This window comes from Miniopterus natalensis, chromosome 1 (assembly GCF_054644295.1).
Source record: "Miniopterus natalensis isolate mMinNat1 chromosome 1, mMinNat1.hap1, whole genome shotgun sequence".
NCBI lineage: Eukaryota > Metazoa > Chordata > Mammalia > Chiroptera > Miniopteridae > Miniopterus > Miniopterus natalensis.
In genome coordinates, this window is record NC_142081.1 from 201,066,163 (window position 1) to 201,079,693 (window position 13,531).

General features: G+C 55.7%; 1 protein-coding gene across 1 annotated transcript; it reads left to right on the top strand.

The window, feature by feature from the left end:
* The first annotated feature begins 511 nt into the window (after positions 1-511).
* SLBP (stem-loop histone mRNA binding protein) lies at positions 512-11,010 on the top strand. Its single transcript, XM_087829196.1, has 8 exons — positions 512-570; positions 680-790; positions 2,880-2,984; positions 4,687-4,746; positions 5,043-5,180; positions 5,732-5,881; positions 7,100-7,184; positions 10,098-11,010. Exons 1-8 carry the CDS (start codon positions 512-514, stop codon positions 10,212-10,214), a joined length of 825 nt encoding a protein of 274 aa, XP_087685322.1. The 3' UTR covers positions 10,215-11,010.
* Positions 11,011-13,531: the final 2,521 nt, after the last annotated feature.

Genomic DNA, 13,531 nt, shown 5'->3' on the forward strand with positions numbered 1-13,531 from the left:
TCTCCCGCGTCCCGGGGCCGCTCCCGCCCGGCCGGGGGCTGCGGGGCGCGGGCGGGCTCTGGAGGGGGCGGCTCCCGGGTCCCCCGCCCCGCCCCGCCGCCGCTTCCGGGCCCCGCTCCCGCCGGCGCCAGGCCCCGCCCAGCCGGGCCAATGGGAGGCCGCCCGCCCCGCGCGCCCCGCGCCCGGCTCTCCCGCCGCCCCGCCCCCCCCGCGCCCGGCTCTCCCGCCCCCCCCCGCGAGGGCGCGTCCATCGCCCGGCCCCGGCCCCTCCGCGCGGGCGGCCTCCCCCCGGCGGCGCCCGTCGGCCCGCGGGGCCCCTGAGCCGGGCGGCGGGGCGAGGGGCGAGGGGCGAGGGGCTCGCGTCGGCCGCGGTCGGGGCCCCTGGCGGCGCTGCGGGCGGGCCCCCCCCGGCCCGATGGTCTCGCCCGCCGGGGGGCGGGGCGGCGGCGGCGCGTAAAGGCGGTTGGGGGCGGGGCGCGCCGTCCGCCCGCGCAGGAGACGCGCCGCCGCCATGGCCTGCAGCCCGCGGAGCCCCGCCGGGGCCCGGAGCCGCGGCGACCGCGACGCCAGGTGAGGCCGCGGGCGGGCGCCCGTCTGTCCGTCTGTCCGTCTGTCCGTCCGTCCGTCCGGTCCCCCGCCCCCCGCCCCCCGCCCCCCTGACGCGGCCTCTCGCCCGCAGCCCGCCCGCGAGATGGAGCCTCGGGCGCAAGCGCGGAGCCGACGGCCAGCAGCGCACCGCCCGCGACGCCGCGGGCCCCGCCCGGCCGGGGGGACGCCGCCGACCCGACAGGTGGGCCGCGGGGGCGGGGGGCTGCGCCCTGATGGCGGCTGGTCCGGGGGAGGCCGGGCGGGGGCGTCGCGGGCGAGCGCCCGGCGTCCCCGAGACGGAGAGGGGGCCCTTCCCGGGGCGCCGGGGGGCGTCGGGGGGGCGAATGGGGCCTGAGGGGGGCGCCGGGGGAGCCCGCAGCGTGTCCGCAGGGCCCGGGCTGGGCCTCGGTGAGGTGCCGGGGGGGGGGGTGCGCGCAGGGGCCGGGTGCCTGGGCCGCTGTGAGGACAGACGGCCCCTGAGGCTCCCAGACCTGCAGTGGGCCCCGCCTAGTTGGGGGTTCAGGCAATCCCCACGGGACTCTAGTTGGGGGTTCAGGCTCTCCCCACGGGACCCTCTGCCACCAGCCAGCCCGCGGCCTCCCCGCTCCTCGGCGTGGTAGGAAGGCTCCTGTCCTGGCCCTGCCGCCCGCCCTGCCCTGCCCTGCGGGGCCCTTCTCCCCAGTCCCTCGGGACCGGGTGGGGCTGCGCGGGTGCCGGGGAGCAGGCCAGCCCCACCCTCAGGGTGCAGGGCAGGTCCCTTTGCAGGGCAGTCGCTCAGCGTGTGCGGCATAGGGGCCATTGGGGCCCTTTCCCCAAAAGCACTCTTGTCCTCGGGTGGGGTGGGCGGGCGATACAACCTGCCCGGTCTGAGAAGTGGGTTCTAGACCCGGGAAGGTGGTTCAGTGTCAAACACGAGACGTCCCAGAAGCTGGTCTACAAGCACCTTTTAAAGCTCAGGAAGCTGCTGTGGCCGGGAGACCCAGACGTGATCCGCCTGGTGGCTCGTGGGGTGTTGGTGCCCACCAGGGACGGGCCTGCGGTTCTCTGTACCTGTGGAGTTACTCAGTCGGCTTAACTTTTTGATTTCACGCCCTGCCGGCCATTCTTAGACTCTGGAAATTAACTTGTGGAGACCCAGCTTGAGTTCCTCTGGGTGGGGTGACTGTGGGCAGAAGTGATAGTTTCTTAGAGGGACAGTCGCTTGTTCCCGCATTTTCAAAGCACAAAACGTGAAGCATGTCGGTCGGCGTCCGGGATGTCAGGTACGGGGTTGCTGGTTGGCGCCCTGGTTTCGATACCCAGGGTTGGCCAATGGGAAATGTCCAAGGGAATGTGAAAGTGCAAGTTTACATCTAATCTGTAGGGACCAGCAATTCTAACTGCCCAGCCCTTGGCATCAAGCCTTATGTTTCCAAGTTGCCTGATCTTGACTAAAGATTTCCCTGAGTTCTAGGTAGGACCGAGCCCCTAGATTCCGTTTAACCCGGCCCTAGGGGGCACCTTTCCCAGCAGGCTAAGTGCCAGTACAGCCAGGGCTCCAATGTCTATTCTTACCCCCCCACTCCAATCTTAATTGTGACGTGGTATATTCTGAATCATTAATTGTGTGCATCTGAAAGTAAATACCAGCCACTGTTTATTTTAATTATTATTTTTTTAATGCATCTATTGATTTCAGAGGGAGGAAGGGAGCGTGAGAGAGAAATGTCAGTGATGAGAGAGTCATTGACCAGCTGCCTCCTGCAAGCCCCCTACTGGGGATTGAGCCTACAACCCCGGGCATGTGCCCTGACCGGGAATCGAACCCTGATCTCCTGGATCCTAGGTCGATGCTCAACCGCTGAGCCACACTGGCCGGGCTAGCCAGTGTTAAGTAACTTTACAGAGCTGGTCACTCTGCTTAGCATTAAGATAGTATCTGAAATCTTTTAAGGTCCTGAAACATTAGCTCAGTTTACAAATAAAAGAGTGAGTTGTATTAGGCACTCCTCTCGATGCTGATGGTGCCTTGCTGACCTTGTCTGCTTCCCGCCCGTCCACCAGTGTACTTGTCCTCACGATTTAGCCAGTGCTGGCACATGGTGGGTGTGCAGGAAAAGTGTAATGGACGGGGCCCAGGGATGCGGTGATCGAACTGCCCAAATTCAGTGAGCTGGTGGGTTTGAGGCGGAGAGTCCCCGGAGCCTGCCCCTCGGCGCTCTCCATACAACCTCTGACCACTTCCTGTTTTCCGACTTGAAAGGAAACGGAGAGTGTGCCAGGGTTCAAGCGCAGGCTTCCTTCTCCCGCAGCTTCACCACCCCGGAAGCCCCGAAGCCCCGGCCTCGATGCTCAGACTGGGCGAGTGCCGTGGAGGAAGATGAAATGAGGACCAAGGTGAACAGGGAGATTGCCAGGTGCGTGTTTCAGCCTCGGCGAGGTGTTGCCGGTGCTGTTTGTTATAAACTGAAACGAGGTATGTGCTAGAGCCCTGGCTCTTTGAAGTCTGGTCCCCCGACTATCACCGCCAGCAGCTCCTGGGAATGTGAGAGGTGTCGGCCCTCAGCTCCCCCACCTCCGGGGCTGCCTTCAGACAGCGCTCGACTGACACCTCATTCAGGTCACAGCCCTGGGGCGTCCAGAGCTCAGGGAGGGGTCCTGACTTGGAGTTTGAACCCCTTGCGGTTACACCTCAAATTGTTGTGTGTCAGGTCTCCCGAACGCCACGCCAGGTCCTCTTTCTGGACTCACGGCTCTTCAGATGACACCTCCTTAACCACTGTTTCTCCCTTATGACACCCTCGCTAGTATTTGGGGGCCTTTCTCCCCTTCGATACGTGCCCCCCACCCCAGCTGAATGACTTGAGTTAAAGTGGGGTGGCTCGTAATTAGTTGAAGTGTGTTGAACCATGAGTGCCTTGGTTCTTGGTCCTGCTGAGAACATGTGGCAGGCATTTGCTGCAGAGCTGGTGGCATCACAGCTGCCTGCCTAGGAAAGGCACCAGCACACGTGGGGGTTGGTGACAACCATTCAGGGGGCATGAAAGTGTGTGTGGGTGTTGACAGAAGTGGGCCCAGTGTTTTGAGTAACTGGTTTTTATGTGGACCTTGATTGGTCAACTGCAAAGTTAGGCTGTTTGTCTTGGTCTGTGCAGTTTCTGTGCTCCGCTCCTGAGGCTTATAACAACTCTTAGAATGTACCCATGTGCTCTGTGTCCCCGTCACCCCACATTGGGGACCATGTGCAGCTCCTGTGCTATGCAGGGGCGCCCCTCTTTGTTCTCGGTTATCTCGCAGGCCTGTCTCTGAAAATTGTCCTACTTTGCAGAGCAGGCCTGCTGTTTGGGGCCACTCCATTGGTACACCCTCTGTGATGGGTGCTGCTGCCTTTAGTAATACCCAGGCTCTTGGACCTGCTGGTGCCTGTAGTCTGCCTTACTCCCCACGTGGGGGCTGGGGGGGGTTGCTGTGAGAATTCAGCTCCCTGTACTCCATGCAGGGATGACAGACAACACAAACCAGCTGCCTGAAAATTTGACAGTGGGTTTTGTCATGCCTGGTCAGTCTCTTTCAGCTGGGGTCCTGGAGAGAGTGAGGCCTTACAGGAAGTGACGAGGGACAGCTTCTCCGTTCCCACAGGAGTTAGGCTTCCTCTTGAGGCCACGAGGAACAGGGGTCAGTCTCTTTCCAAGACCAGAGGAGGAGAGCGGTGCCCAGCAGGCACATAGGTCCCGTTGGCAGGGAATGGTGGTGGTAGAAAGAAAAGCTTTTTATTATATTTTTAAGGCTATAGGGTTTTGGGGGTGGGGGGTTGTTTCTCAGTTGCCTAGATCTCTCTACTTAATCTGAACTGGGAGGGAGCTTGGCCCGCAGGAGCTTGTGTCACACCCAGGCCTGAGGGCCTTGAGGTGCAACTTTAAGCACTTTGTATGATCTTGGCAGATAACCTTTATCATGTAAAAGAAGGGACCTAGGGAGGTCTTATAAAGACAGAATGGGCTCTTACCGACTCCACTCACCCAGACCCACCGCCGGGGGGCTGAGCCTGGGTTGTTCTAAAAGCGTTAGTTGTTAACTCTCACACTTTTTTAAAAACAGCAACGTTTATTTTGCTTCCAGGTATAAAAGAAAACTCCTCATAAATGACTTTGGAAGAGAAAGGAAATCATCATCGGGAAGGTAAATGCCAGGTTATTGTTCCTTTTCTAATTGGACAGACCTGTCGATGGCTCACAAAAAAGATTGTGAGTGAGAGATGCCAGTTGTGCCAACAGCGTTTGCTGATTAGTCTGTCGTCACGGGTTTGGAATGTTGTACCGGTCATGTACTTGATTCCCACACATACAGAGGTTCTGGACTGTTGGGTTCGTGTGGCGTGAAATCCAGGGGACAGTGTCGCCTTCATTTCTGTGCTCCTACATTTCCTCGCCCAGTGATCTTAGAGGCTTGTTCTGGTGTTAATTTCATTCTCCCAGTTGTGACTCGAAGGCATCATCGCCTGCAGTGCCGGCCGACCTGGAGACGGATGAGAGCGTCCTGATGAGGAGACAGAAGCAGATTAACTACGGGAAGAACACCATGGCCTACGACCGCTACATTAGAGAGGTCCCCAGGTAGGCCAGCCGCGGGGCACGTCCAGCCACACGGCGCTGCGGTCTGCGGAGATGCCCAGATAGTGAATCTGATCCTGGGCAGAACCACCTGCTTATGTAAATAAAGAGGGCTGGTGGCGGAAGAACCCAGGAGAGAAGGTTTAAAAAATAACACATTTGCCGTTTAGAGTGTTTGATAAACATTTCATTTCTCAAGACTTACAGCAGTCTTGTGAATGAAAAGTCATTAAAAATGTGATGGGGAGAAAGGGAAAGTCACAGTGAAGGTTCCTGAGAGCGCTGAGCGGCGCCCGGTGGGCAGGCAGCTCCGGCTCCTGGCTCCCTTCTCCTGGGACAAGCCCTGGTCATCGCGGCGCCACCTCTGCAGGGTCCGGACTCAGGTGGCAGAGGAGCGGCAGGGTCAGGTGGTGGTGCTGTTTCCGCCATTACGGTGCCTGTGGTACAGTGTGTGCTGATCTGTAATTTTTAACAAGACTTTTCCTAGAGTTGGGTTAACCTCGGGCTGCGAGCAGCCGTGCGTGGTGTGCGCCAGCATAATCTCCCTCCCACAGGCACCTTCGACAGCCTGGCGTTCACCCCAAGACGCCCAACAAGTTCAAGAAGTATAGTCGGCGCTCGTGGGACCAGCAGATCAAACTCTGGAAGGTGGCCCTGCATTTTTGGGACCCTCCGGCTGAAGAAGGATGTGCTTTTCAAGAAATGTAGGTCTTACCGCCTTGTCGTCTGTCTCTGCAGTGCCCTGACCAGAACAGCACTGCCACCTGCGCGGCAGGCTGGTTATGGCAGCCAGTTGTCACGGCTTCCCGTCCGTTTCTGTGTGCACGAGTGTTCTTTTGTTTTGTTTTTTTAAATATATCTTTATTGATTTCAGAGAGAGGAGAGGGAGAGAGAGAGAGTTGAAGCATCAATGATGAGAGAGTCATTGATCGGCTGCCTCCTGCACACCCCCGACGGGATCGAGCCCACAACCCAGGCCTGTGCCCTGACGAGGAATCGAACCCTGATTGCCTGGATCCTAGTCAACGCTCAGCCGCTGAGCCACGCCCTGCTGGGCTGCACAAGCGTTTAAAGCTGGGGGACAGGCTCTGGGGGGCTGGGGGAGGAGTCTGTTTCCTGGATTGAATTACTTTTTGTAGCTAGAAGAAACAGAGCTTAGAAAACTTCGAAATTATGTGCGGTTTTGTTTATTTGTTTTTAGGGTAAGTAGTCTAAAAATATTTCAGTAATTTATTTTGAACTATGAAAGTGGGTCCTTTAAAAAAAAATTCATGAAGGTTTCTATCTTCGTTCCTGATTGGTTTTTAAACTTGTGCCTGGTTGGGAAGATGTCAGGCCTGAATGTTCGCCAGGTGACCGGGTGCGGGCGGGACCGGGCGGCGGAGAGGGTGCTCTTGTGCTGCCCCCCTGTGCAGTGGCTTCGGTTTTGCTTTGCGCTGGGAAATGTATTAGAAGCTGTTGTGTTTGAAGCGATTTCTAACGAGGCTTTACAAATTTGGCCTCACAAATGTCGTACCAGTTTTTTTCTAGTGTGACGCTATTGTTCCAGTCTCTATAAGTATACAAAGTTGGACAAATTTGTGATGCTGTGTTGTCTGGTCTGTCATGAGGTTCTTTCCCCCGCCACCAGGCTGGGCTGATTATTGGTTCTTCTACTTAGAAGGATGCCCGCTGGTGTACATAGCTCTGCGGAGGTCGAGTTGGGGCAGACTGGTGCTCTGAGCCACGAACTGGCACCATCTGCAGCTCTGGCTGACCCACAGGGGTTCAGTCAGCACCTGGGAGTCCCTGAAGGTGGCTCTCCTCATGGGCATCTTGGTATTGGTGACGTTTGTTTTTAGCTCACAGACTTGGAGAACTTTCCCGTATCGCAGGCCTCCTGGCTTTGTTAAGCGGTGACTGATGCCCGTTTGGTTTCACAGACATCCCGTGGACCTCGGGGAAATGGAGACAGAATCCACAGAGAGCAGCTCCGAGTCCCAGGCCAGCTCTCAGGATAATAACTCCGTGAGTACCTGTCCTTGGTTTTGTCTCAGCGAGGGCCTTTCAGGTCACTTGTTGACAGTATGTGCCCCTTTGTAAACTGAGGTTTCATTCTGATGTCTGTGAGAAAGGGGCTCCCTCCCCTCCCCTTTCTCTGCATAACCATCATCGTGATTTGATTTAATTCAGTAGGTTTTTGGTTCAGTCCAGCTAACGTCATTTTCATTGGAAAGTAAAAGCCTTTTCACTCTGGTTCCGGCATCTACACAGGCAGGGCTGCGGTGGTGATTTGAGGCTGTGTGGAGCCTGTGCTGGTAGCTGCGCATTGTTACGGCAGCACAGCGCTGTGGGCCTGGGGATCTCCCCCACATTTGCCAACTTAAAAAACACACCATGGCCCGGCCAGTGTGGCTAAGAGGTTGAGCGTCAACCTACGATCCAGGAGATTTCGGTTTGATTCCCACTCAGGGCACAGGCCTGGGTTTCAGGCTCAGTCCCCAGGAGGGCGCATGCGGGAGGCAGCCGATCAATGACACTCTCATCATTAATGTTTCTGTCTCTCACTTCCTCTCTCTGAAATCCATAAACACATCATGTTTTTGAGGAGGAAAAATTCCAAGGTGAAAAGCAATTAAAAGAAATGGCCTCATCTCCAAATCTGTAGTTGTTGGGTGGGGGTGCATGTTCTTGCAGACTTTTAAAATTTTTATTTATTTTAGAGGAAGGGAGAGAGAGACATCAATTTTTTTGGTTCCACTTATGCATTTATTGGTTGCTTTTTTAAAAAAAATTTAAAATAGGTTTTCATTGATTTTGTTTAGAGAGATAAGAGACATCGATCTGCTGCCTCCCACATGCCCCCTACTGGGGCTTGAGCCTGTAACCCGGGCCTGTGCCCTGATGGGGGATCGCACTGGCAACCTCTCGTGTGCAGGGCGATGCCTCCTTCCCTTGTTTCCCCTGGTGAGCTGTTCCCTGTCTTCCTGGCTCTGACCGCATGCGCCACACGCTCTGTGACTGACAGTGGGAATGAGGTTAGAAGGGGCACGAATGTCTAGCAGTAGAGGAGTGGCACGTGTAGTTTACAACCTGAGGAATACTGCTCACTATGAGAGATTGTTTTTAAAGACAGTGACGTGGGGGAATTGTCGAGGGGAATAAAAACAGGGTAGTTCACACCAGGACGATCCCAGAAAGGCAAGGATCTCAGCAGGTGGTTTCCTTGGTGTGGATGTATAGTAACCTTGTCCCAGTTCAGGTTCTGAACAGAATTGTGAACTGCAGCTTATAGTCTCAGAAGTTAGGAAGACACACCCAGGCCTTGGATGTTGGGGAGAGGTGAGACTGCACAGGTGCGTGCCAGGAGCCAGACCGTGAAGATGAGAGGCAGGGGCCCTGGCGAGAGTCATGGGGGCACTAGGGCGAGGTGGCTCCGGGATGGCTGGATTTAGTGCGATGAACACCCGGGAGCCGTCTGCTCCTGTGCGTCTTCTTTTTTTAAAATATATCTTTACTGATTTCAGAGAGAGGAAAGGAGAGGGAGAGAGAGAGAGAAACACCAATGATGAGAGAGTCATTGATAGAGCCGGAAACATGGGCATGTACTATGACTGGGAATCGAACCCCGATTGTCTGGATCCCAGGTCGACGCTCAACCTCTGAGCCTCTCCTGGCCCGGCTCCTGTGTGTCTTAACGAGGCAAGTGGGCCGCAGGGTCACGGGACTGCACCACTAAACACTGGACATCCCCACAGGTGATGGCAGCTCCTGTGCTCAGGACATGTAGCACTGGGACCACACTGCTGTGCAGTGCACAGTGCACGTTCAGGATTCTCAGCCGTCCCAGTAATCTTTTTATAGGGTCTTTCTTTTTTTAAATAAATACATCTTTATTGATTTCAGAGAGAGGAAGGGGGGAGAGAGAGAGAGAGAGAAACATCAATGATGAGTCATTGATTGGCTGCCTCCTGCACACCCCCCGCTGGGGATCAAACCCACAACCTGGGCATGTGCCCTGACCAGAGTCAAACCGAAATCTTCTGGATCCTAGGTCGATGCTCAACCGCTGAGCCACGCCCGCCGGGCTCTTTTACTTTTTTAAATTCAGAATTCAGTTAACGGTCACACATTTAAATTGCCATGTTTATCTTAGAATAGTTTTCCTGCCTTTCCCCCCATAACATTGATTTTTTTTAAAACATGTAAAATTTTGGTTTTCGTTGGAATAAACATTGAGCTTCAGTTGGTTTAAACTCCCTAAATTGTAAACATGAACTTTGAATTAAACTTTTTAAATGAAAAAAGCAAAACCTGTTCATTAAAGCAACCAGAAATATATTAAACTGAATGCTCCCTCCTGTCCCGAGACCCACTGTTCGTGTTGTGCAGCCTCTTCGCATTCTCTCTGCGCTTATGAAAAGCAAGGCAGTGTGCACACCCGAACTGTTTACACAGTGCCTTGTATATAGCATATCCAGGGTGTCGGGGGTGGCCTCTGCTTTGGGGGTGAGGTGGGCTTGGGAAGGGGCTGTCCTCGGGCCCTTCTGCTGGTGAGCGGGTGCTGCGTGGTCTGGAGTGACTGTCTCACGCATCAGGTGACAGGTGTCGGCAGGCGTCTAGTGCTCCCTGCACCTCCTGTTCCCCTGTTCAAGGTGAGCGGTGGCAGCTCAGAGGCCTTAAAGAGCCAGTTGGGTTCTAGCTGGGGGGGCGCTGGTGGGTAGGAATGTGACACATTCAGCTAAAATAAAGTCTGATGTGATCTGTGAATCTTTAATCAGCTCTTGTTTTGAATCTCGGGCTCCAGCGTGGCAGCCCTTTGCTGGTAATGACCGGCCTTGGTGTGGTCGGGAAGCTGCACTCCCTCCTTCAGTGGGTTTAGCGCCACCGGTCACAAGTCCTCGGTGAGGAAGCGGCGTGACCTGTGCTTCTGTTTTCTAGGACGTGTTCTCGGGCACACCCACCAAGGTGAGACACGTGGACTGCCAGCTGGAGGACGAGTTTGACCTGGAAGCGTGCTTGACAGAACCCTTGAAGGACTTGTCAGCCATGAGCTAACCGGCGCCGGCCACGCGGAGGCTGCAGCAAGCAAGTCGCCTCGACCTGGCCAGGTGCAGGCCCGCCGAGCACGTGCTGCGCGCTTGTCACACTGCGGGGCTCCTGTTAATAGTTTATTCTCACGTGAATTGCGATCCTGCCTTATTTTCTTACAAGACAAACTTATGTACATTGAGTGTATTTTGCATGTTTTAAATTGTAAATGCAACTAAATCCAATGAAAATTGACTTTGACGGACTGCTTGGTCCCCGCTCTCCCCAGTCCAACCGACAGGCACCTGAGCCGTTTCCACCGCGTTTCAGACGTCAAGGTGCTGCTGGGGGATGCACAGGTGCTGGTGTGGGTTTCACTGTGCAGGGACCGGTCTCGACCAGCTTTCTTACTGATGTCTGAGTTTTCTTACAGTGGGGTCCTTTAATTAATATCTTTATGGAAACTTAATTTTTGGCCTTTTTGTCAATATGTTAAGGTGACTTTTTCCTGCATACAGAGCACTAACTAGTCAAAGATGCTAACGTAGTAGTTTTATGTAAGTTGTGCAGCCTAGATTGGGTACTTGTAAATAGCCAGCAGGCCTTCTACCAATGATCCTCCAAGAGTTAAGGCAGCAAAGGGATTTAGAAAGACCGTTTTACAGTTAACTTACCATGTGAAATTGCTGTGAATGGTAATGTGTGCAGATTTTCTGTTCAAATACTCAGTTGTCAGCTTCTTGTGGAGACTGTTGTTTTTACTGCTTTTGTATGGAATGAAATCACAGAAGTAAAACCTCTGACTGACCGCACTGCCAGGTGAGCCGACTGCGAGGCAGTTCCTGTGTGTGCAGGGCCCCCGGCGCCTCTGTCCTTACCACACGGCCCTGGGGAGGACAGCACGTGGTGGTGACAGTTGTGGCCCAGGCTTGCGTGTGTGTGTCCCCAGCTTAGGAGGACCTACCTCCACTGTGGGTTTAGAGCAGAGCAGTCGCATGCTGGGTGCAGCCAGTAGTCCCCTGCTTGCGGGGACCTAGGATTGACGCTCACTCAGCAACAGGGTGGCAGCCCTTCCTTGTCTCCCGAGACGGCTGCACAGTCGCCCTGGAGCAGAGCGGGTGTTGGGCTAGGTCCCGAGGGGCTCCCCTGTCCACGCATCTTCCAGTCACGTGGACCTGGCCCCAGCCCACAGCCACACGCCCCAAGGATGCTCCCTCGGAAGTGATGCCGCACAACAAGAGGGGTTGGGCTTTGGCCACTTCAAGGTGTTTCTGGGGCAGGAGCCGTCTTTGTTCATTTAATGTGTTGAGCCCACACTGTCAGGCACTGATCAGTGGACACGAACGCGGGATGTGCAGGAAACTGCTCCGAAGTCTGCACTCAGGCCTTGGTGGGGACAGAAGATAGTACATGTGTCAGGCTAAAGGGTGAGGGCGTGGGGAGGGTGGGGGTGACTGGGTGGTGGGACGTCATTTTTTACAGGGTGGTTGGGAGATGCCTGATGGTTGCGTTTCAGCAGCAACAGCCACTGGGGATGAGACCTCACCCCAGAAGGCAGGAGGTGCAAGGCCCTGAGGGGACGGGTGCAGGCTGCCTGCAGTCAGGTGTGGGTGGCTGGGCAGTGGGTGCCTGGGGGTGGGGCTCAGGGAGAGGCTGCTGGGTAATGGGGAGTGACAGGGCGGGACCACCCCAGTGGGACTAGTCAGCTCTGAAGGTGCCTCTGGCTGCCAGCCACTCACACCCAAGGGGAGAGGAGAGCAGCTGAGGGCCCCCGGGCGGAAGCACCCTGGATGGTCTCAGTTGTCAGCCTTTCCAGGTGGCGGGTGAGGCTAGTGCTTAAAAATGGTCTCCAAGCTCAGCTGAGATCAGGTGTCAGCTGGGAAGATGGCTGTGGCCTGACCGACATTTGTTAAGGCCGCTTCAGTGCACTTCTGTCAAACAATACGACTTCTTGTTTCACAGCAGGAGCCCAAGAGGAGGGCTTGTTTTAAGGAGACCTGTGCATGTGCTTGGGGTCAAATGGACCCCAGTAAGATTCACAGGAGACTTGGGAGCTTTTGAAAGAACTCAACCGGCAAGAACGCTGCCAGGTTGGACTATGGACAGGCAGTGTGAAGTGGAAGGCATTTGACCCCCCAGATGCCACAGACAGCATGCAGGCTGAGAGCTGTGCAGCTGCAGATGGGCCCCCTTTCATGGGAAAGGAGGGCTCCAGCGGGCAGGCGCAGGGCACGGGGGCCCCTGACCTCATCCATGGACTGGGTGACTGGTTACACCTGTGCCCTCCCCTCCCTGCCCACCTGCTTCCAGCCGGAGTGTCAGTTCCCCTGGTATGTCTGGGGGGTCCCCGGGGACAGGGGAGCTGGAGACAGGGCAGACACCTTGTCTGTAGCTCAGAGGCCTCCAGGCTGAGGAGCCCCGTCCTAGGAGGTTAATTCAGTGTGAGGTTCTGGACTTGGGGCTGAGGCCTGGGAGGACTGGTCTGCGGCGGAGGGTGGACGTGGGGCCTTAAACTGGTTCAGAGAGATGGGGCTGGCGGGAGCAGGTGAGAGGTCAGAGTCTGGGGGCTGCAGCGTGGACTTGGGCTTCCTTCTGAGCGAGGTGGGCAGCTGGGCGGTCCTGAGCAGGGACACGATACCCGACTCGGGTCCTAGAAGAATCTGCCCTGGCTACTAGCCTTTGCGTCACGTTAAATTCTTGGAATGCTCTTGAGTCCCCAGGAAATCAATCTTCAGGCCTTTTAATGCTGTTAACATAATCTAGTATTTTCTGTATGAGCTACACATACCCAAGAGGCTGGGATTGAGTTGCCTTTATTCCTGACTCTTGTACATTGAACGGAGAGTGTCGGAAGGGAATTAAGTTTGTCCAGCATGATTAATTCTTCCCAGTCCCAGGCCGATCGCTATCTCATGCCCGTCGGTGATTCATTTTCCTATCTTCCCGTGTATAGATGGACGTGGTCAGCTTATCAGGGTTGTCATCCTACGTCCCCCCGCCGCCTTTTCTCATGTATTGTGAAGCCATCTGGTTTCCGCTGGCCCATCAGGATCCTGTCCTTTGCCTGCTCTGTTTCAGCTGTAAAAGTGCTGATTCCTGTCCCTTTGATCGGACGATGTTGACCAGCCTCCCGGTGAGTCAGCGGCCTCGGCCTGGACTCAAGCGGACAGCTCTTCTGATGAATGCAGTTTACAGGGTCTTTCCTTCCCCCACGCAGGCAGATCTGAAAGGCCTGATGGGTAAAGTCACGTTACTGTGCTTGGCCGAGTGCGAGTGCCTTCCCCTGACGAGTGGGGGTGGGGGAGCGGGCCTTTGGATCGTTAGGTGTGTATTAATTTTATGTT

Coding starts and splice junctions, on each gene's coding strand:
- SLBP (XM_087829196.1), top strand. CDS start 512: ATGGCCTGCAGCCCGCGGAGCCCCGCCGGGGCCCGGAGCCGCGGCGAC. Junction 571..679: donor CGCGGCGACCGCGACGCCAG/GTGAGGCCGCGG, acceptor TCTCGCCCGCAG/CCCGCCCGCGAGATGGAGCC. Junction 7,185..10,097: donor GCTCTCAGGATAATAACTCC/GTGAGTACCTGT, acceptor TCTGTTTTCTAG/GACGTGTTCTCGGGCACACC.